This window comes from Gouania willdenowi, chromosome 8 (assembly GCF_900634775.1).
Source record: "Gouania willdenowi chromosome 8, fGouWil2.1, whole genome shotgun sequence".
Classification (NCBI taxonomy): Eukaryota; Metazoa; Chordata; class Actinopteri; order Blenniiformes; family Gobiesocidae; genus Gouania; species Gouania willdenowi.
Window position 1 is genome coordinate 25,655,029 of NC_041051.1, and position 23,871 is coordinate 25,678,899.

At 38.6% G+C, this 23,871-nt stretch overlaps 2 protein-coding genes across 2 annotated transcripts; one reads left to right on the plus strand and one right to left on the minus strand.

The window, feature by feature from the left end:
* Positions 1 to 50: 50 nt before the first annotated feature.
* On the minus strand, positions 51 to 5,543 carry asb16 (ankyrin repeat and SOCS box containing 16). The gene is made up of 6 exons (XM_028455674.1): positions 4,925 to 5,543; positions 4,382 to 4,649; positions 3,017 to 3,425; positions 2,862 to 2,945; positions 1,442 to 1,552; positions 51 to 1,352 (listed from the first exon to the last, which is right to left on the minus strand). The coding sequence occupies exons 1-6, from the start codon at positions 5,259 to 5,261 to the stop codon at positions 1,167 to 1,169; spliced, it is 1,395 nt and encodes a 464-aa protein (XP_028311475.1). The 5' UTR covers positions 5,262 to 5,543; the 3' UTR covers positions 51 to 1,166.
* A 1,120-nt stretch (positions 5,544 to 6,663) lies between these two features.
* On the plus strand, positions 6,664 to 23,856 carry hrob (homologous recombination factor with OB-fold). The gene is made up of 10 exons (XM_028456323.1): positions 6,664 to 6,874; positions 7,033 to 7,083; positions 7,865 to 8,647; positions 8,780 to 8,863; positions 10,193 to 10,327; positions 12,277 to 12,385; positions 16,824 to 16,909; positions 16,994 to 17,116; positions 18,570 to 18,777; positions 22,193 to 23,856. Exons 1-10 carry the CDS (start codon positions 6,872 to 6,874, stop codon positions 22,246 to 22,248), a joined length of 1,638 nt encoding a protein of 545 aa, XP_028312124.1. The 5' UTR covers positions 6,664 to 6,871; the 3' UTR covers positions 22,249 to 23,856.
* The last annotated feature ends 15 nt before the right edge of the window (positions 23,857 to 23,871 follow it).

The following is a 23,871-nucleotide window of genomic DNA, read 5'->3' on the forward strand; positions in this document are numbered from 1 at the left end:
AGTCTAAATACAGACGGAACTGAAAAATGCACATACAAGGCAGTGACAACTTAAAAAACAAGGACATTTTTATATCTTTATACATTTTGGAGGCTTTTCTGGGTATTTTGTTTGATCAGTTTAAGAGACGTGACTTGAAGTAATCAGTGAACCAGATAATTAACACATTACACAAAGGAGGAGAGTCTTTCCATTTACAAGTATGAATGAAATGTTAACCCATCAAAATAACATTCATGAAATCAGAGATACATGAGTCCAGATTGTCTATGAAACAAATGTCTTTGGGATATATATATATCTAGAATATAAACGCAACACTTTTGTTTTTGCCCCCATTTGTCTTGAGCTAAACTCAAAAGATCTAAAACATTTTCTGTATATACACAAAAGACCTATTTCTTACAAATATTGTTCACAACTTTGTTTAAATCTGTGTTAGTGAGCACTTCTCTTTTGCAGAAATATCCATCCCACCTCACAGGTGTAGCATATCAAGATGGCGATGAGACATCATGGTTATTGCACACAATATTTTTTTCTCATAAAAATATGTCAATGTTAAAGCTAAATGTAAATCTTATATATGAAATCAAAATGTTACATTTAAATGTAAATGGTAAATGTTAAAGTTAAATGTAAATGGTGAATTTGCATATTAGCTTGACATTTAGATTTAACATTTAGATATAATATGTAACATTTAGTATTAACATTTAGTATTAACATTTACATTATCTTTTTACGAGAGAAAAAAACCTCACAAATTTCACAAATATTGCTGTCAAATATTGCTGTCAATATTTAGTCAAAAGTAACAACAAATTCAATTGTTGCTAAATGTTGCAAAAAGTTGCTGTTTATTTTAGCACCTGCAACTTTACAATCGGTGCCCCATACCTCGGTTGCCATTATTTACTGTGACCGAAAAATAACAAAGGACTTCTTTTTTTTAATGCCCCTCTGAATCTACACACACAGCCACACCCTCTAGTGTTATGGCAGAACTTCAAATGGTCAACTAAGGCATCATGTCGATGGCGTAGTTTGTGACACAGAAGCAGAAAAAAGGCTTTAAACAGATTAAAGTACCGTTAACAGTTGCAGCATGACAATATGTTGCTGTATTCTTATTTAAAAGCACTCTGCATCTTTTAGGTCTTAAGTTACAGGAGCATCCCATCACTTCCCAGCAGCAGGTAATCCCTCACAGATTCAGGAATCTGGAGTTGACTGATGACGGCGTGACATCTGGCCCCTAAATGCTGACGTACATTGCATCGACAGAGGTGCTGCAGAGAGCGAGGCTGAGTGCTCCGCTCACGTACCAAGTGGTAGAAGGACTGGTGTTCCTGTGGTGCAGAGGGCGGAACAACAAAGCTGCTACAGTCCAGAGTTTTTGAAAAAAACCAGAGTTTTATCAACACTGTAGAGGACTCACCTCATGAAGTTCTGCAGGCAGAGAGTCCAGCCATTCACAGGACGGAACCGAAGTGTATGAGTTCAGAATCACCTCCACCGTGGCAGGAGAGAGGACACAAACCTTCAACATCTGCAGGGAAGTATCAAATATTTCATCAAACAACACAACGTTCTTCATATGTTATGTCAATGTTGATTGATTCAGTTGGAGATGACCAGTTGGAGTCCTACAAAAAGAAGTTAAGCCTGGAATCTTTAATCTTGTCCAATGTCTCATCTACAGTACCTAAGCTCTGTTTCAATGAGTGGAGCATGTTGTGAGAAATGGCCTCTTTCAGCAGGAATGCACCTCGACACAAAGCCTATTTATGAAGAGTTTGTGTTTGAAGAATATGGCTGTAGATGAGGTGTTAACCGGGCTTTCAAATATCCCAGACCTTTATCTAATCAATTTCTTGGTTGGGCAGTAGTTCAGTTATATATCATTCTCATATGTCACCGCTTTAGCATTTGCCTCATTTCTTCTAGCTACTGTTCCCTATTTAAACCCATCCAAATTACACTGGTAATGTACCTACCTACCTATCTATTTCTTCTTTTTAATGAAACACAAATACATTTATTACCTTTTTATGAGTTACTTACAGCATTACTTGTATAATTTCACCATTGTGTTTCTTTGTTTTAAAGATTGTTTAGTTGTCCTTTCTATCTTGTTTGTATGAAGTTGTTTTATTATTAATATGGGATCAGGTCAAAGGTCACAGAAACCAAAATACTGGCATCATAAAAGGCACACCTAAGAGAAATATGAACAATTAGTTGGGTACCTATTCAGGTTGCTTGCAACACGCCAATAACCAAGAAAGAGTACAAACCATCTGCTATTCCATGCGCTGAAAGGTTTCAGCAATTAAACTTTCAATAGCAAGGGTTTAAACTTTCTGACGAGTGCAAGGATGAACTTGTAGCTCTTCGGTAGGCAGCCTGAGACCAAAAGTCTCCGATTGTTCCAGATGTCAGCTGTTAAATGTGAATAAAACTACAGTTTAATACTGTCCAACCCCCTTTGCAATCTTTGTGATGATGGATGGTTATGGAGTTGCATTTGGTTGTCATATTTGTGTATTAACACAGAAGAGTATTTAAAGATGCAGTCCACAATGTTGGAAAGCTCAGAAGATTTGAGCTAGCAAGACCTCCTCCTGTTTCCATTTAATAAGTGTTTAAGTGTTGTTTGAGCAGTGCTTTATGGCACAATGTGGGCCAAGTATGTTGACATAGGCCATTTGGTTACTGTGACCTCGCACTAATGTGTAGTTGAAATGTCAAAACGGTCAATTGAAGAACAGATCTTTTCATTGGATTTATTTACCTGGTCATTGTATTTACTAACTGGATGGTCAGCTGGTAGATTAATTGGTTTAATGTGTCCTAACCTTTGGTGACACCGGCTTGACTCCATGGTTCAGAAGTGACCGCACTATTGCTTCTGGCTGCTGGTGTGGGTAATCCTCCACCACCTTTAGGACCAAGCAGAAAAATATTGATCGCAGTCCCAGCATTCAAAGAACACATGCCTTCTCTGTCTTACCTGCAGCAAAGAGTCCATGGGTGTGTATCCAAAACAGTTGGCTGCATCTGCCTTGGCTCCATACTGCAGGAGGATGTCCACAATCTTGGGGCTGCAGTTGGAACACGCGTTGTGTAGAGGGGTGTGCTGCTTCCTGCCTGCAGTTTGGGGGTTCGCCCCAGCTTGCAGCAGTTTTTGAACAACCCGTAGGTAGCGACTAGCCTCAGCAAGCCTCTCTGCTCCGGAGCATGCAGCGTTCAGTGGGGTCTCGCCCTCTTGGTTTGTGGCTAAAATATCAGCACCATTGCTGAGGAAGAGCTCCACGTGCTCTTCAAGGCCTCGGCGTGCAGCCACGTGTAGAGGTGAGATCCTTGACTCCCGGTTCCTTACGTTGACCTCCGCCCCTTCTTCCAGGAGCAGCTTAGCACATCTTGAGGAAAACAGGGACATGTTTTAATTATCACATGCTTTTTGTGAAAACACTGCACCCAGGTGTTACGGCTGGTAGTCTTTTGTAACTTTTTGTAGTTTGGAGGGTGTACACTGGGTCGACGGCCCTGTATAGGGTTGGCCCAGTGTCCTCCCTACTTTATGTTGCTACTTTTAAGAACTTTTTGTTCATAAATACTTTGATAATCGTTCTTTCCATGTTTGCCGTCACTTGTGTTGCGGTCCCTCAAGCCATTGGGTAAGCATCCTAGGGGGGCCATAACACCAGGCCTCCTGTATATCTGCAGATAGGTTTCTTTTCTAAGTTGTTGCTGGTGGAGCTTTTTGGCTGGCTGGTGAGCGTAATTAGGTTGGCCAATATTCTGGACAGATACCTTATGTGCATTTTTCCTTTCTGAAGGGGCTCTGTCTCAACTGTTTGCATGATTTCTGAATTGATTAGTTGTTAGGTGAATAAAGATGAGAGAAACCTGCTGTGTTGAAGGTAATAATTTGTTACTCATATAAGTCCAAGCACAATTTTTCTATGAATAAACATTTTGCTATTTTGATTTGGTATCACCGGATAAAACCCAATAATCTCTTCATAGAATGATTTCAATGATTGAAAACATTTTGTTGATTTGGGTCGTGGCTTGTTTTTAAGAGGTGATGTGGTTCCCAAAGCCAGACCCTTTGAGAACCAGTATTCTAGAGAGGTTTGTCACTAGAGTAAACAAATCTTAGGATCTGTGTTAACACTTTACTTGAAGTTTACAAGGCTGACATTACACTGTCATTAGCCTGAATAAGGTGTCATGCTAATAATAATCACAGCGTAATGTCAGCCTTTATGTATGAAAATTCAAGTAAAGTCTTACCAGAGAACTGTTATGCAACTTGGTTTACCCCTCAATAAAAAGGTCCAAACAGAGATATTGCTTCTGGTCCACTCACTGGAATGACTGGGCAGTGGTACAGAGGTGGAGAGGAGCACTGCCATCTGCAGTCAACACATCCGGTTTGGCTCCGTGAGCGAGCAGAAGCTGGACGCAAATAGAATGGCCGCCTGCACAGGCATCGTGGAGGGCGGTGCTCCCCCCAGGATCAGCATTGACCTCAGCTCCACGAAACAGCAGCTCCTCCACACACCCTGCATGTCCTCTGCTGGCTGCCAGTCGCAAAGCTGAGGTGTGTTTGACTTTGGAGCTCAGCGTCCACATACCTGACGGGCAGAGGTGAAAGTACTCATTACTGTAATTGAGTTGCTTTTATGGGTACTTGTACTTTTTTGAGTATATTTCTAAATCAGTAATTTAACTTCTCCTTAAGTATGTTTTAAAAGAAGTAATGTGTTACATTTCTACACCCAAGTAACAGTACTTTGTCTACTACTTGAATAGGACATCTCAGTACTCTTTACACCTCTGCTAACAGAGAAGATGAGAAGAAAAGTCCAGAATACAATCAAGGATTGACAGAAAACATCTGAGTTCATACCCATCTCAGGGGCCCACATCATCTCCTCCTGCACTATCTCCATCAGGGCGTTGACCATGGCCGGGTCCTTCAGCACTGCATAGACCCCTCTCATGTCTCCACACATGAAGGTGTTGTGGATGCTGGTATCTCTGCAGTGGACCTGTGCTGGAGGGGCCCTGACCTCCTGGAGCCGCTGCTGCCTGGGTCGAGGCCTTGGGGCTGGAGGAAGTGGGACTCTGGTTATGGCTCTCCTTTGAGCCAACGCTCGCCGTTCATTCTCCCAGTCCTGGAACTCCTGCTCCAGCCTCAGAGCGCGCAGTGAGGTGGACGTGAAGGGAAAGGTGTTTTTCGACATGCCACTTCTGACTCAGTCTGGTAATGATTGCCAACTTCCAACTGCTCACATCACATGGGACTGTAAATGTCAGACTACGGGTTTCACTCACCTCTAAAACTGCGTCTGGCAGTTAGAGAAGTCCAGGAAGATTTTTGCTGACTTTCATTTGAATATTCTCTCCCACTTTCCCTCAAAGAATGCTATTTAGAAAATATAAACTGAAAGCTCCTTCTCTTTAAAGCACACAAAGTAAAATGATTGCTCAACGAAGAGTTTAGCTGTACGGTACAGAGTTTATTTTTAGATCCAACTGCAAGAGGACACTTGTCTTTTCTTCTCTGGCCCATAGAGAGCAGCTATCTATCCTACAGTCACAGAATAAGAGAAAGTTTCAGAAGAGTAAGGATTATCTTAACAGTGGGGTGTTTGAGATAAGAGTGACATATCTGTTTTTAAAAACACTTTTTTAAATAATTCAACTGTTTCTAGATAATGCATTTCTAAAAGACTCTTTAGATCTACATTATAATCCCTTCAAAGTTTACTGTTTAAAAGAAAGAAAAAAACTAAAATAATTATATTTCATGTTTAAAAATAAATCCAAATGTTTTAAACATGAGATGAGCCTATATTAGAAATACATTTTATTGCATATATGGAGTTATGTATTACTAATGATATTGATGGACCAATTATTGATAATTGATCTATTATTATAATCAAAGGATTTGCCATGTCTTATTTTATTTTTTTGCTGAAACATGTTAGCCCTGTCTAGTAACATGTCCTTACAAAAAACTTGTCAAAAGAAGTGTGATAGAGAACATTATTCATTTAAATATTGCCACATATTTCATAATTAAAAAATATTGATGAAATTTGTATAGTAAATAATAGTGTATTTTTATTTTGTACATGTCATGTACATGCGTGTATACGTTTGCATGTGTGTATATGTATGTATACACTGTGTATATAAAACTGTAGAATATATATTGAATGTGTATTGTAGAACTAATAACATTAGTTTCGTAGTTTTGTTTAGTGATGCAGATTTGTATGAAAATAAGTGGGTAAAAATAGAATAAACAATATCCATTTCAACAATAGAAAAAAACAAAAAAGAGATTAGCATCATTTCAACTTTAAACAAACAAGGGGATTACAATAAGTTGCATTTAGAAACAAGCAAATAAAACATTCAGCTTGGGCAGTGTTGACCTTTTTCATGCTTTTTAATAACAAAGAAAGTTATTTTTTTTGTAGCGATAGTGCGTAGTAATGAGCTCACTTCGAAAAGCTTAGTTTGAGAGAAAAAAAAGGTCGAAGAGGAATCCGTGAAGGAGTGAATGCTCCTGTTCAGGGACACTCTTTGTACTGGTGACGTCATTACGTCGTGTTTTGAACGTCGTGGCGCAAACTTTCCCAGCAGCACCAGCAGCAGCAGAAACAGGCACTAATAATTAGCGCCTGGTTAGTTGTGTTTGTGTTTCAATCATCGAACAGTTACAGTTTCAAAGGAGAAGTCCTAATTATCGGCGCCTGTCTTTGAATGGCTGACGGTGTTGTAAATGTGTCGATTATTGTTGAAGCTCAACTTTTGTCGCGGTATCATTTCCTAGCGTGGAATGGTAAGTCAAACTTAAACAGTTAGCCTCTTTACACTTGTTGATGCTACGTTCTTGGTTGATTGGTGTTGTTTTTGTCAGGTATATTCCCTCATAAACATGTGTTACTTTACTTGCTGTGTGACTTTGAAACTGTTTTGTTTGGTTTTTCTGCTTTACAGACGTGCAAACTAAACGGCTTGTTCAATATTGGAGAAGACTTTGATGATGAGGTAGCACACCTGACACTCATCTTTCCCCCTTTTTTTAATAACTATTTTGAACTGGTGACAAATACAAACTTATTCTTTAGGGTCTTTAAAGAAAAAAAAATATATATAACTAAACATAGAGTATAAAGGATTATAAAACCAGTAGCTGAGGAGTAGTGGTGTCAAGTAACAGATCAAAAAACTGTCCAAATTTGAGGTATTTTTTACTTTAACAATTTTTCATATATATTGTAATTGTTTTTCACAAACCACAGCTTAAGTGGTGTAAATAAATGTTTTTGTATTTGAATAAATCATTTTGCCTCAGTGGACTCTTCAGAGTATTCTAGATCAGTGATTCTCACCTGGTGGGTCGGGACCCAAAAGTGGGTCCTGGACAGTTGGTCAAAATTTAAAAAAATACTGAATATATCATGTTAAGCTTTTATTTTGAAAGAAAAGTTGAGTTTTAAAGGCATGCTGTGAAATGCATGTTGCACAGGAAATTATATAGATTTATGTTTAAATTATTTATTTATTTTTTTGTTTATTTTAATGTGTTTTCAGCAAATTTGGTTGGTTGAATTCTATAAAAAAGTGGGCCATGATTTAATGACGCAGGGTCCCAGGGTGAGACAAGTTGAGAACCCCTGTTCTAGATTGCTTAATTTAAGTGTTGAAATAAAAAGAATGTCTCCCAATTTATGTTTTTTTTGTCACCGTATTCATGCTTTTTGGTATTTGCATGTCTGCAGGGTGCAAACATAGTGACATACAGTAACTTTGTGTGTGTGTGTTCCAGGATCTTCTCACTACAGACTGGTCAGCATCAGGACCAGCTGTGGCCCCAGTTATTTGCTCCAGTTCCCTGAGTGGCCCCTCGTCCTCACACCCACAGTCTGAGCCAGTCCCTCGTCTACAGACTGTTCAGACATCAGCTGCAGTGGTTGATGCTCCAACGTCAGGCGTCACTCATTCTGCTGCTTCTGTAACACCGGATGACTTTGATGACTGGGACGTGGACCTGGCAGACCTGAACGAATGTGACGGCCCATTAGAACATCCACCTGCTCCACCTTCTCCTGTGCCTCCTCCCACTGCCAAAACCCTGCGGCCCTCGTCCTGTGGTAGCACCCGTGGACTCTGCACTGAGCCTCGTGCTGCATCCGTCCCCTCCACATCTTCTCATTCATTTTCTCGGACGTTTTCAGCTCCGCAGTCACCAAATCCACACCCGAGGTTTCCGTTCCAGCCTCTGCAGACTCCTGGGGTGTTCCCTGGACTCACCACCGCTGCTTCACCTGCTCCCCGGAGCCTCTACAATCCTCAGCAGCTACAGAGACCCTGGGCCACTCCTCGAGCGTCCCCTCAGGTTTCCCTCTTTGGGACGGTCTCCCCAGCTGGCTCCTCCCGTTCCTGCTCCACCGCACTCAGCCCCCACCCTCTTCACACACCGGTCCTCACTAACCGCCTGGTCCAGCTGGTGTCGGCCTCCAGTAAGCATCCCAGGAAGAGATCTCACTCGGAACTCCAACAGCCTCGGACCAGGAAGTTCCCTGGACCTGCTGGACTTCTGCCTCAGCAGGTGAGTCAGCTTCATGCTAGTCAGCTTCATGCTAGTCAGCTTCATGCTAGTCAGCTTCATGCTAGTCAGCTTCATGCTAGTCTCCTGCAGTTCCTCTGCCGAAAAGTCATTTTTTATGATGATCTCTTTCAGCCTCAGGCTCATAACATGGACACCATAGTGGTCTCTGCCCCTCCGACTCCTGCTCACGGGGCTTTGGCTCGATCTCCAAGTCAGGTAACGTTGCCATTAGCAGGTCTGAGGATTCACTTTTTCTCTTTGAACAAAAGCTTTTACACACTTACTAAAGTATTTTTGAAATACCTGGGCCAGCACACAATCCGTGTGCCCTTCATTCTTTGGTTATTCCGTTTTAAAACCAAATCAAAATAACAAATAAACAGTGTGGTTATTTAGTTTTACTGACTTAAAACCAAAACAGAAATCCAGATACATCAATGTTCATGTTTAAAAACTATTTGTGTGATATTTGGATATTTAAGGGAAACTAGGACTAGAGCTTCATGTTTTAAGTTCACCACACAGAGAGGAGCAACACATAAGTCACATTAGTGATGAACTGGTGATTTGAAACGTTATTAATACATTAATTAAAAAAAAGAATATTTTGAAAAGCATGCACATGATATGTGGTTAAAGGAACCAGAGGTGGTGTAATGAGTCTACCTGTGCTCCTCGTATCTTGCTTCCATGTGTGTTGACAGCTGCCGTTAGTGGCTAGCGGTATTAAAACATGCAAAAATAAATATTTTACTGCCCTCAAAATAGCTGTGTAATAGTTTTTGCAAAAGTATCAAATGGTAGAAATTCTAACATCTATTGTTCTTCACACCAGCCTCACAGTCGATAATCAGTCACCAGTTTATTTGGATGCTATTTGGACCTTAAAACAAAACATAAATGTGAGCAGCTTTTTACGAGCTAAAACATCCATAGACTGAATGAAAACAGGAGCAGGACCTGAAAATACATCATAAACAGCCCAGCAATTGTGTGCAGAGACCTGGGGATGGAAACCAGGTGTAGCGGACTTCTGTTCTCGTGCTAATTTCCCCATAAATATCCAAATACCTCAAACAGAACAAGATTTTATTTGAAAACAGAAAAATGCTGCTTGTCTGGTTTTTCATTTTCTGTATTTCTGTTTTGGTTTTAAGTTGGTAAAACAAATTAACCACACCGTTTATTTGTTATTTTGATTTGTTTTCAAAACGAAATAACCAAAGAATGAACGATACACGGATTCAGCTGGAATCCATATTAAAGAAACCGAACTGGAGATCCTTACATGGGTGGTTTAAATTTAACACGTTCCTATTGACCAGCAGATGGCAGCATAAACACGTTGAAAAAACACTCAGTTAATAGACCAGTCCCTAAACATCAGCATATTTACACATCTATAGCCACTGTTGATTCAGTTATTACTTTATTGATCTGTCAAAATAAACTTTTTATGGCTGGGTTTTGTTTTTCACACTGGCTGATCAAGTGTCAAAGTGAGCAGCTGTGTGCAGGTTAAGTATCTGTTACTTCCTCCCAAAGGGCTCCAGCTCCCAGATGGAGGGAGGGGACTTCAGCGGCGGTGGCTGGGCAGCGATGAAGGCAGAGATGGGGTTGGACGAGAGAAACTCATTCTGCTTTTTGCACACGCACAGCATCGTCATGGTGCTTCGCAAGGTACGCTGCGCTCCCTATTAACAAGGCCAAAGTTTCAAAGCCATAAAGTAACAGATAATTAAAGGTGAATTAACATTTGAAGCTCTTTTTTTTTTTTTAGACATGTTTATTAGATAAACAGACATTAATTTGCTTTAGAAAGTTCAATTTGCAGACCAAAAAAAGTTGTATCTTCACATTGAATTAAAATCATACTTTCTATGGATGGAATTTAGTTAAAGGGAAAATAAACAAACCCTGAGAATAAAAATCCTTTTGGATGGGTGTCCTTCAACAGTCTGGGATTTACCAGCTAGCTTCAGCCACCAGAATGTCAGTCTTGCACTTTTTAAGGGGGAGTAAAGGTCCCTGAGGAGAGCTCTTCTTCTCTGCTTCATTGTCTACTACCAAACTGCACAGTTGGAACTGTCAGAGTTTTTTTCAGGTCACAACTGTTTTTATCCTCTTGATACACACAAATGGATTACATTGGCATCTTTAAGTTTTCCTGTTTTTTTAGAGCAACCAAAAGCATCGTAAGTTGTCATTTTGACCAAAAAAGCTGCTCAATGATCTAAAAATCAGGCTTAGTGCTTCCCTGCAATAGAAAACAATGGAATGGGGCCGTGTGACATCATTAATCACGTGATTTCAAGATGTAGTAACACAGGCTTTAAAACTAAATAGTCCCATTTTAAAAAAGGCAATAAAACAAATATGGTGCAGAATTGTGTCTTTTGTTAGGCATAGATCTTATTCTTCTATTAAGCACATTTCAAAGGTTTTAAGCCACAATTATAAAAATAAATGAAGGATCCTTTAAGCTTAAATTACAGCAACAGAAAAAAAACTGTTTGATTTCTCGGCCAGCGTGGTTGCAGTAGTGTATTATTTAATTTTAATATTTTATGAAAGGTGGGAAGATGGGATGTCCCGATACAACTTTTTCACTTCCGATATGATACGGATATTGCAGCCTTGCGTATCAGCCGATACCGATATTGATCCGATACGATATCGGCGCAAATCGCATATACCTTAATTACTTATTTTGTAGTGTGGAATGTTAGAAAAGGCTCGATCAAGTGATGTTACTCAGAGAACAATAATCAGTAACAGTCGGTTACTTTATTTAAGTGTGAACCACAATCATCTATGGATAGAAGTGCTGGTGTGGAAAATTTTCTGGGAGTGTTTATCTGTGATTTTAGATGCAGGTCGATAAAATCAGATATTCATTTTTTTGGCCGATATTGGACCAGGACACTTCTAATATCGCCATGGTACGAGTGGTTTGTCCAGATCTGAAACCTAGTTTGTGTAGAATGTTCTAGTTGATGTTTAAAAACATGTCATGCCAAGACAGATTGGACTGTTTTTTCCAAGTATGTCATGATTATATGATTTGGTTTTAATTTTAGACTGGCTTAAATTGTCAGTCCTGGTTTTTGCATTCTATTATCAGACATTTTACACTATAAATAAGAAAAATTGTCCTTATTTATTTTATATTACTATTGAGTTAAAAAGGTCCCACATAGAGTAAGTTTGTTAGGACGTCATCCAGAGTTAAAGTCAAATAAAATGACGGTTGTGTTTTCAACTGTGATGGTCTGAGCCACATTATCAACATTCATGTCAGCATTTACAATAAAGACTAATGTGAGCATTAACACAGGAAAGAACAAAGGGTTTTGTCTTTGGTCCTTTTGTGTGGGTTTTTGTTGCCTTTTGTGTGTTTTTGTTATTGTCAGTTTGTGTATTTTTTGTATTTTTCTGGAGTTTTGTGCATTATCTTTGGCTTCATATAACTTCCAAACTCATGAATTTCAACTTTGTTTTGGGGGCCACACAAAATTAGACCAAGGGCCGCATGTATTTTATTAATGTAAAGCAGAATAAAGAAGTTGAAATGCTATAGAGTTTTTGAAATTAATCTTTAATGTGTGTGTGTGTGTCCTCTTCATCAGGCTGCCCTCAAACAGTTGAGCAGAAACAAGGTACCAAACATGGCCGTCCTCCTGAAAAGCATCATTCTCACACATGCTGACGCTAAGGCCGTCTTTAAAGACCCTACAGGTGGGTGACAGTGTACCTATGTTAGAGTTCAGATTCTTGGCCCGGGCCTCATTTTCCTGCTCATCTGTCGGGCTTGGGCTTCATTTTTCCCTTTTTTTTTTTTTTAAATCTCTATTACATTAATAAAAATTTTTAATAAACACAAAAACACTTTCCTATATTGTTGTATCATTTCTAAAGTGATTTCTGCTAGTAGTGGGATGGGATATTGACGGGGTTGTGTTGCGTTCACATTCACTATTTGCTGATTTTGCTCATTCCTCACTTGCTGATGGAGCGCAGGGAACAAATATGATTGCGTGCTTCAGTCACGTTTGCGCTCCACGCACGGGCCCCCAGTCTGGTCTGCTATGCTGTAACAGACTGGGTTCTATGTTCTGGTTAACGGATGCTGAGATTTCCCATGGCTGAGAACGCGTCATGGTTACGTGCAGCTTTTTCTGCCAATGTGTCTTTGTTTACATGTGTTCTGAGTGTTGATTGGCTGGGAGGCTAGGGAAAGGGCGGGCGTAAGTGGGGAAAAGACTAGTGAACACTTCTGTTCCCACGGTAGTGTGAGTGTATGACGGTGTAAGACCGTTCTTTGTGTGTTTGTTTATTTTTGGCGTGTTACTACGACCTCCATTAAGGCCTGTAAAACTGTGATAACTGCTCGAATGTCATTAAAATACCTTTTGGGCAGAGCTAAGGTGCGTGTGCGAGCACCCCCCCTCTCTCTCTCGGGCCAAGAATCTAAACTCTAATACATATGTGCTGGTATTTGGGTATTAAGTAGTGCTGCTGATTGTTCCTATTCCAACTTTTAAAATTTTAGTAAAAGTATATTAATTGTACGTATTAATTTGTAAATAATATACTGGCCTCTAAGTGTTGAACGCTGGCTATTACAAGTGAATTTTGCTATTGGCTGAGACGGATTCTTTGGATTCCCCTGCGTCATCAACTTTCACTGTTGGCCCCGCGCCTCCTGTAAAAGCTGGGAGAAGGGAGGAGTGTTTTCACCAATCACAGTCCTCACTGAGCATTGATTAACGCTCCAGTTTGGAACTCCATGCTGTGTGAAGCTATGCTCCACTGCAGAATGTTTTAGACTCTGTGCTTCTATAGAGAGCAGATTCTGCACTAATCAGAGGTTTTATTAAGCTGTGTGTGTATGTACAGACACATCGTGTGTGTGTTCCCGTCTGTCTCTGTGTGTGCCCGAATGTGCGTGTACTTGTCGCTGTGTGTGTCTTCCTGGTTTGTGCGTGCTTGTGCGTGTCACTGCGGTGTTACACACACATGTGTGAGGCCTTCCGATGGTGGAAGAGTGCGACCTGGCCTGACTAGACTCCAGCCAGTGACACACTCCTAATCACACACTCACACATCACGTGTGTCCCGCAGCCTCCCGCAGGGAACCATTCACTGGCTCCTTCACACCACACTAAAGCTGAAGCCTTTGCCCTTTTCATTTGAGTCACCTCGGAGCTCAGACGGTTGTCATGGCTCCTGGAAATCAGCCCTGCAGGGCTCCACAGACGATGTGGCCCAACCCGGACTTAAGTGTCAATTAGTGATTCAATTGTAGCAGATTAGAATTTGGGGGGTATAGTGTAAGTATAACAATTATAGTTTTGTTCAGGGTTGGAGTCAATTATAATTGTAATTGATAATTAATTACAATTATGATGGAATTGTCTTTGAAAAAAACCTTTCTTTTAATCATAATCAAATTGTAATTCAATGAAGATAATTGACTTTGTAATTGTAATTGGCATGGGGATTTGGAAATTAAAAACTGTAAATTACAATTCAGTTAAATGAAAAACTGAGGAATCATGTCAGAGTTCTATGGCTTTTTTTTCTTTGTTCGAGCCTTACTTTAAAGCCAAAAATTATTTGTTGAATTGGTGAAGGTGATGATGAATGTAGTTAGAGTTAGTCATGCTTGGTATATATATATATATATATATCATGACTAGCAGCTTCATGTGATGCTACAAATGTAATGTAATTGTAATGGAAAAATGTAATTGACCCCAACCCTTGTTTTGTTATTAGATTACTTTGGTAATTAGCATGTTCCATTCTCAGAGAGATCAGAGAAGAAACCATATTCACTTTCTTCTTGGTATCCACTACAGTGATATTACAAAGTAATTGCTGTGTCCACTAGTTGTTAATGTTTAAGATTAGACAAAGTAACACAAGAGTGAGACTCAGACCTCAACAGCAGATGGCGCTAAAGCATCATTGATTGGTCAAGCCAGCTTCTACATAGTCTAAGATGTATGTACAACAGTTTTCCTCTGAAAGACTTCAATAACATTAAACTTTAGTTTTTAAATGACTCAGCCTTTGACCACTTCTGTCGATGGATGTAGTTAAACTCAACGTTGCTGCATTTGCACTTAATGCAGCCCAGTGAGCACCAGTCACAGCCCAATTATACAGGCCTGTGAGTGTTTTTAACAGAAACTCAAACCTCATGCAATCAAACAGCAGGACTCGCTCAAAAAAAAAAAAAAAAAGTTATGCTGATGTGTGTTTCATGGGGTGGGATCGCTTACAATTATGCCTTCAATTATGTTAAATTCAATTACAATCACGGTGACTGCCATTACATTCTCAATTAATAAAGTTTGATTAAAATGAATCACAACTACTGAGTCTTTAATAAATCACCTCATAAAACGTAACCTTCCTCTTGTGTTAGCGTTCTGTTAGCGTCCTTTATCATAATGATGTCTTAAATCAGCTGTAAAATACAGTCAAAAATATAATAACTTTAATTATTGAGAACGTAATTATAATTGACTTTCTGAGGATAAAAAATTATTGTTATTGGTTGGGGAAAATGCTGGTCACTGTAATCATAATTGAATTGTAATTGAATATGGATAATTGAAGACTTAATTGCAACTGAAAAATATAATTAATCACAACTGGGGATGCACCAAATATTCGGCCACCGAATATATTCGACCGAATATTGCAAAAAAAGCCACATTTGGCCTTCGGTTTAGTGAGTTAAAAGCAAGGCCCAATAGTAGCGTGTGACGCAACCAAACAACGTGCAGTGATTCTGAGTCAAAAATGTGTGCGCAAGCAGCAGTAGCTCCTCCTTTCCTCACACAAACACAGCCAGACTCTCTCCTTTCCGCGTACCGTCTTCCGTCACCGCGTAAAAGTTGGAAGCCGTCCAATTCCACAACTGAGTCCATTGTTAGTGCGTTGAGCCACGAATCTGTAAACATCCCCATCGTTTCCTCCTCAGTTCACAAGCGATGTCGCTGCATAGGCTGGTGTAGCATTAGCACGGAGTGCTAACAGCTGATGTGTGTGAACAATGGCCGTGGCTCCAAGCAGTGACTTCCACCACGATCGGCAGCAGAAAAAGTAGTGCAGTTTGGGTGTCCAGTAGTGCAGTTTGTATTTACATATATGGCAATAAAGTATAATATATATTCTATATTAAACCGCAGCGTTTGTTTTAGCTGTTGCATAGTTGGAGAGGGAGGAGCTCACATTCTAGGAGGCGTGTTAGGTGATGTCACCTGCCAACGTGGGCATAATCCAACTCGCCGGTTTAGAGCTGACGTTTAAAAAATGTGGAATAACACGGGAGGAAGGAAACAGAACTTTTTCAACTTTGTCCCTCTGAATGAGGCTAAATGGATGTATATCACTGTAGCAAAACCATTAGAAAGTGATTTTTTTCATCATACCTCTGCTTTAATGCACTTTAGTTTTTTTGGAATGCATGTTTTGTGTTATTTGAAGGGCTAATATAAATGTAAAACTTTGTGCTTTGTTTAGAAAAGCAAAGGCTACTGGAATATTTAAAAAATGTCAGAATATTCAAGAAACATTTACTTTCTTTAAAAAACTTTATAAAAATTTATTCTTGGCTATTTATGCACTATTAAGAAAAATTGTGAAAAACTAACAACTGCAGTTGGTATTCGGTATCCGTCCAAGCGTTTTCTATTTTATTTGGCCTCGGCCACAAATTTTCATTTTGGTGCATCCCTAATCCCACCCCTGTATGTCAGTATACCCCTTGACTTTAATTATTAAAGAAATGGTAAAATGGTTCTCAAGAGAACTGACAGGTAGTGAGAAAACTTGAATAATTAACTACGTACTGTATGTGTAAGCCATAAAACTTTAACATGGTTCCCATTCAGTTTTGCATTTAATTAAAATGTAATTTACAGTTTATATAGAATTTCCATGCCAATTACAAAGTCAATTACCTGAACTCAATTACAATTAAATTACAGTTTAAACAGAAACTGATTTTTTTGCTATTACATCAATTACGCGATTACAATTATATTTGACCCCAATCCTGAGTGAGATATTGGTAGAGATCTTCTGTCCTACAGGCAGCGTGTGTGTGTTAATGTGTCTTAATGAGTTCTGCCCTCATTACTGTCATTATTCTTCCCAGGGGAGATCCAAGGAACCGTTCACCGACGTCTGTTAGAGGACAGAGCGGAGGAGCTGAAGGTCGGAGCCGTGCTGCTGCTTAAACAAGTAGGATGCAGCTACGCAGCCATCAGCCCTCAGGCTGCAGCGTGTCTCACTGTCTGTCTATATGTCTATCCTCTGTGTGAACAGGTGGGGGTGTTCTCTCCATCCCACCGTAACCACTACCTAAATGTCACCCCCAACAACCTGCTGAGGATCTACAGTCCTGATGGAGTCTCTCAGGCGTCCTCTCAGTCCAACCCACTCATCCATGTAAACACCACACACATCACATCCCACCAGGTCCCGGAAATATTCCCCTTCTTTGACGCTCAATTACATTTTTCAGTTACAATTACATATTCAATTACAACTCAGTTATGATTATGGTGACTGGCATGTTTTCCATTTACAATTAAAATTACAAATATAAATTTTTGCCTGAAATTCATTTACAATTGTGTTCTCAATTACGAAATTCAAATTCAATGAATCACAATTACTGAGCCTGAAATACCGGTAAATAAGCCCATAATTCTTAGCCTTCCTCTTGTGTTAGCTTTCTGCTATATTATCTATCATCTAATTTCTTTCTCATCTCTTGGTTACCTAGTTAGGCTTCCTAATCCATGAAAATAATGTTTTTAACATTTTTGGTGTGGGCATCTGAGCCTTTTTTCTGTCAGTATACCATTTGATATACATTTTTTTAAATGATAAAATGATCTCAACGAGAACTGACCAGTAGTGGGAAATAAGTGATATTATATATAACTAGTATAGTGCCCATCGGAAGTACTGTATGTATTCATAAAGTGGGAGCTTAAGTAGAGTTGTCAATTATGGCCAAATGAGTATGTGTTTAAAGGTTGGATGTACAAATAAATGTAAATACTCTGTAGTGTTATAAAGGGGTTTTTTTGTGGGTGCAAAGTAACGTGTGCGATTTCCCTGGTTTAATTCTGTGGGACACGTGCATGATAAATTAAAAAAGTTTGCACCAATGTTTGCTGGACTTAAGCAAATGGATAATAAATGTCATCCCTTGTCCTTAGACCCTCCTTCGGCAAGGAAAAACTCAAAAAAACCCAGTGGGAAAATGAATTACACACAAACATGTCATGTACATCCAAGGTGCACATTAGGTTATAAACACGTGGTGAAAACATCAGCGTTTTTAATGTTCGTGGAGAAATTGGGAATGTTTACACAGACTTTGCGGGCATGTGTTCACAGGACAGAGCGAGAAAATACCCGGATGCCCCTCCCCGTCTCATGTCCGGTCTAACCCGCGTTCAAAATAGAATTTAAATAAACGTTTTGCAACACCAAATAAGTCCAAAATAATGGATGCACACAGCTCGATCAGACACCGTGTGAGGGAGATATGCGCCACACACACACACACACACACAGACTATCCTTGCTTTTATAGAGATATACAGGTATAGTATATTATAATTTAATAATTGTCTACAACATGTTAAACCATAGAACTGTAACATGGTTCCACAGATTTGCATTTAATCAAATTGTAATTGACAGTTTTTATAGAATTTTCATGCCAATTACAATTACAAAGTCAAAAATCTGAACTCAATTACAGGTAAATTACAACAGCAAAAGATTATTACAATTACAGTGACGTCATACTGATTGTGAATTACGCAATTACAATTGACCCCTACCCTGCAGCCCATTGTCTGAAACGCTCTTTCTCTCACAGGAGCCGCTTTCTTCTCCTGTCGTCCGAGGGCCCGTGTCTCGGATGCAGCTGGTATTTGATGACGAGGACGACGATGACGACCGAGGGAAAGAGTCGGCGAGACACGGCGCAGAGGTCGGAGGCCGAGTAGACACAAGGCCCCCTGTCTGCGTAGATGCTGCAGAGCATGCTGGGAAATCAGCAGGACAGGACCCAGGCTGGGAAGCAGGTGGGAGTTTGTTTGTGTAGTTTATACTTATCAATGTGTGAGTCTATCTGGCAGGGTTGGGGTCAATTACATGAATAATTGAAGTGTAATTGCAATTTAAACAAGTTCAATTACAACTCAATTACGATTACCAGCATTTTTTTCCAATTACAGTTAAAGTACAGTTAAAATATTGAATAAGATAAAATTAAACAAGTTTGGATGAGTTATAGTACGTAGAGTTCAAATAAAGTTAGATAAGTTAAGATATTTTAAAACAAGATTACATTAGTAACATGATTAAATTAGGTAAATCTGAATGAAGTTAAGATAAAATTAGTTAAGATATGATTTTTTTTTTTTTAAGTTACAAAATTATTAGAATTTATTTAAGATAAAATTGAAAAAGTAAATGATAAAATAAGTGAACTTAAGTTTAGATAGTATGACATTACTTAAGTTAACATAAGTCAAGTATAGATAAGGTCAAATAAGTTAAGATAATCAAATAAAATAAAATTAAGTCTGGTTAAAATATTTTCCCCCTGAAATCAATTACAATTTTGTCCTCAATTACTAAAATTCAAATTAAATTAAAAACAGTTACTGAGCATTTAATAAATAAGCCCATAAAACCTAACTCTCCTCTTGAATTAGCTTTCTGTTTGCATCTCTAATGGTAATGGGTCAGTTTTGACCCATGTCATAAAATCAGCTGTAAAATACACAAAAAATATTATTTATCACCTAATTTGTTTTTCATCTCTTGGTTACCTTGTTCGGCATCCTAATCAATGAAAATATTGATATTAATATTTTTGATGTAATTTTAAGTCTCCATTTTAATTATTTTTAAATGGTAAAATGATTCTGTAGAGAACTGACTGTTAACTACAGTAAGTACAGTATGTTTAAGCCAAAGAGCTGTAACACGGTTCCCCAAATTTGCATTGAATCAAATTGTATTTGACAGTTTTTATAAAATGTTCATGACACTTATGATTACAAAGTCAATTAGCTGAACTAAATTACAATTCAATTATGCTTACAACAGCAACATGTTTTTTCAATCACAATTATTATGTCATAATTGTAAATAATTACCATTTAAAATTATAACTGACCCCAACTCTGCTATCTGGTGTAGGAAAACCTGGGAGAACATTTCAAAAGCTCATTTAGCTAAAGCTGAAATTGTGACTGCACAGTTCTGCAAACACTAACTCTATTGTTTCTGGGTGTTTATTATCTCATTAGAGAGGAGCAGAGAATGGAGGTGCAATACACAGCGTGACAATGCATTTTAAGTATTTGATCTGCTATCGAGTTAAGTCATTGATCCACTGAAGTCCTAGAGAGAGACGCCAAGTATGATTGGAAAAATGTAAAAGCACTGAAAGGAGAAATTCTAGAAAATCAGGATGAATTAGTTTATTTACATATGATGGAGGAAAACATTTCAGTTGGTGCAGATTAGGAAGAAAAAACTACTCACGATTATGAGACTGTTATGCATGGTGGTGGGAGCAGCAAGACATAGGCTTCTTTGCAACTATGCAGCATGAACTGCTTTCAAATGTGGGAAGTAAAGTTCCTAAAGACAATCAGACTGTTTTTGTCCCAGTTTTCCCCTTCCTGACCAATGACGTAAACAGCAGATTATCCTATTGGACGATCCTGTAGGCTGAGGTGTGTTCAAGGGGACATATTATGAGAAATCCACTTTTGCAGTGTTTTTGAACACGTATGAGGTATCTTGAGTGTCCACCGGCACACAAAATGTGAAATAAACCCATCCTTTGTTTGTGGTCTGTGTAAGTCTTACAACACAGAGAAAAAATGCTTAGTTTCAAATTTTCTCAGTTTGTGACATCACAAGCGCGATCGGCTATGTTGTCTCCAGCGGAAGAGAAGAGCAGGGAGAGGAAAACAGAGCGCGCTGAAAGAGCAAGTTTATACAGGGTCATAAACCTCCCCTTTTACTTGATTCATGTTAAGTTTTGACCAAAACCCAGCACGATCCGAACCGATATCAGCCAGAAAACGAATATCGTATTTTATCAGACTGCATCTAAAATCTCTGATATATATATATTTTTATTCAATTGTAGAATACTGTAGATATTATGTTGAAGGTTAAAATGTTTGTAACCAATTGGTTAATAATAAATGGGTCAGTTTTTCTCATACCTGCTGTTGCTAACTATTGTTCTCTGTTTGATCAAGTCTTTTCTTACATTCCACACTACTAAATAAGTAAAAAAAAAAAAGTATGTATGATTGGTGCTGGTATCGGATCGGAAGTGAAAAAGTTGTATCGGGACATCCCTATATAATATGTTCCCTTTAAGAGTGAATTTGTCCTGATAATCTACTCTGAAATGGGTCAGGGCTGACAATCGTAAATATTAAATGACCAAAACTCATGTGTGAGGACAAGCAACGTCTCATGACTCTGTGTCTTGTGACGTGGAACATAATGTAGCCAATCAAGAAGTAGACGACTGAAAAACACGTAATTCTGCGTTCAGGCAACTCGGAATGGAGTTTAAAATTCAAAAGTACAACCGAGTTCAGCGGCAGCGCGTTAAAATATCTGAAACATGGCTGACTGCTATGATGTTCGACTTGTTTTCTTTACCAAGAAGCAGCACCGACTTCAGGTGGCGTTCCAAGTCACTTTTCAAGTCGGAGATGGGGAGAAAAGTGAGTTTAGAGATGTTTGGAATGCAGCGTTAGATCATGTTGTTAAATCTTGTTTCTGTCTTAGAGGAAAATCAGTGGTTGGATGTGTTGATTGTTTAATTTAAAAGCCACTTAGAAAACACTTTATTACTCATGAATGAAGAATCCATTATTATTCATTTAAATACTCAATTAACCCTGAATCAGAGTTCCCGCGGATCCTTTAATAGTCTTAAAAGGCATTCAGTTCATTGATCTAAAAATAAGGCCTTAATTGTAATTTAAGTGTAACACATATTAAGTATGATTGTATGATTGTAATTAGTCTCATATTTCCTTTTTTGTAAAGATGTATAAACATGGGAAAATTGCCTGTCCAACAAAGATTTTTCTTGATGGCTTATCTGAATAGTTTTTATTTTGTGTTTTTGAAGTGATTTTGATTATTTCCGTTCAGTTTTTTGTGTATTTTACTGTCATTTTGTGTATTTTTGCATGTTTGTTTTGGGGGCCGCCATTTGCACGTCTGCACTAGTCACTCGAAAAAAAATGACCATAACCCTATGTAATTAATGTGGCTTTTTTTCCCCCAATTATGTTGACTGTGAAAATGGTCATAAATTGAATTTCAAATGGCAATAAAAAGTCTTAAATTGAATTTGACTAAAGCTGTAGAAACCCTGTTGACGTATGTCTGTCTACATACTGATTGATCAGGTTCCTCCATGTGCATGTTGACCTTCTTCCTCAGATGACGACCTAGACGAGTTGCTGGGTGACCTGCCAGAGGAGACCTACAGCCTTTGATGTGGGCTCCACATCACAGCTACACACAGAAACCTCTGCGTCATCAAAGAGCGGCTGGAAAGATTAGAAAAGGACATTTCAGACATTGATAAGAGAACCACATTGAGATGGTTTGTCATTATGTTGCTCATTGCCAATGACTAATGTAAATTAATTACAAACTGTGGCAATATATTTTTCTTTATGTAGTCTGGTATTTGTTTTAACCAACCACTCTTTGTTTGTTATTAATGCGTCTGTCCTTTCAAAGCAAAACTTATCTTAATCACTTTTCTATTGGTTTGTATAGAAAAGGCCATTAGAGCAAAGGTTCCTCTGCAGTCGTTTGCTCTGACCTTGATCCTGGTTTTCAGTTGCGTTGGTGTTTCTCAGTCTTAAGTTGCAATGGACCAACTTGTTCATTGTGTTTAGGAGGACTAGCAGCAAACATCACTATCCTCCTTCGTCAAGTTGTCTCTATGATTCTGTGCTGCTCGAATAACCTCGTTTCTTCCATTTAATCAAAACGACCATGATGCACTTTACACCATATTTGTTTGTCTTTTTATGTTTCATTCCTTTAAAAGCCAAGTGTGTCACTTTAACACCTGTAGCAAGTCTAAAAGCAGAATATTTTCCCACTCCGAATAGTTTGAATGTTTGTGTTTAAAGTTTCAACATTGATTTTGATTCATTTCTAATCCAAAGGGAAAACAATTTCAACTACGTGAGCTATATGTATCTCATATACAGAAGGTTTCTGCGTCTGTTGTTTCTGACGGCTTAGTGGAGCATGTGTTTTTTCTGAAGGAGAATTCAGAACAATGTCGACAGTGATTTTCTTTTAATGGACATTTTACAAGTAGGCAGGCAAACAGAAATCAGTGCTGAAAAGAATTGAAGCAATGGTTCTGTAATAATGTTAAATACAATACAAGAGTTATATTTGAATCTCTAGTGATGTAGAGCAGTGTTTCCCAGGCATGATAGAATGGAAACTATAGAAAAACATCTATTCAGGAGCCACTAAATCAGGGTTTGTCAACCTTGGGGTCAGGACCCCATATGGGGTCACCTGAAATTTCTGAAAAATGAAACAAGATTTTTGGAATTTTTTTAATTCATTTTCTAAAATTGAAACGCACAATCTTAAGCAACAGTATTTATATACTTTACCTTTGTGAAATATAAATCTAGTTAAACTAAAATGAAGTAAAAAAAAAAAAAAAAAAACTTAGCTCAAACGTGATCAAAATGTAATTCTAGGAAAAAATCTGTTTGTGGTCATGATCCAGAAAATGGACGATATGTGGATTGGTAATGAACCTTCAGCTTTGTTGTCTACCTGTTAAAGCTTGTCGTTATCACTGGCAGGGTAAGTAGAGATGTTTCTGGAACTAACTGCAGACATGAGCCACAGAAGGTGGAGTCATGATAAATATTGATGACGAGTAGTTTTGGGATTATTTTCTCAGTCATTAGCATTGGAGGTGAGCATTTTACTGCTGATTGAAGCTTAAAATATAGTAAGCACGTTTGTGACAGATAGTACAATAAACATGATGCAGCAGAGAGACTTCTACCTTTTAAACATGTTTCCTGAACAGCACATAGTTCTGTTCCTGTATAACGGGGCGTTACTTT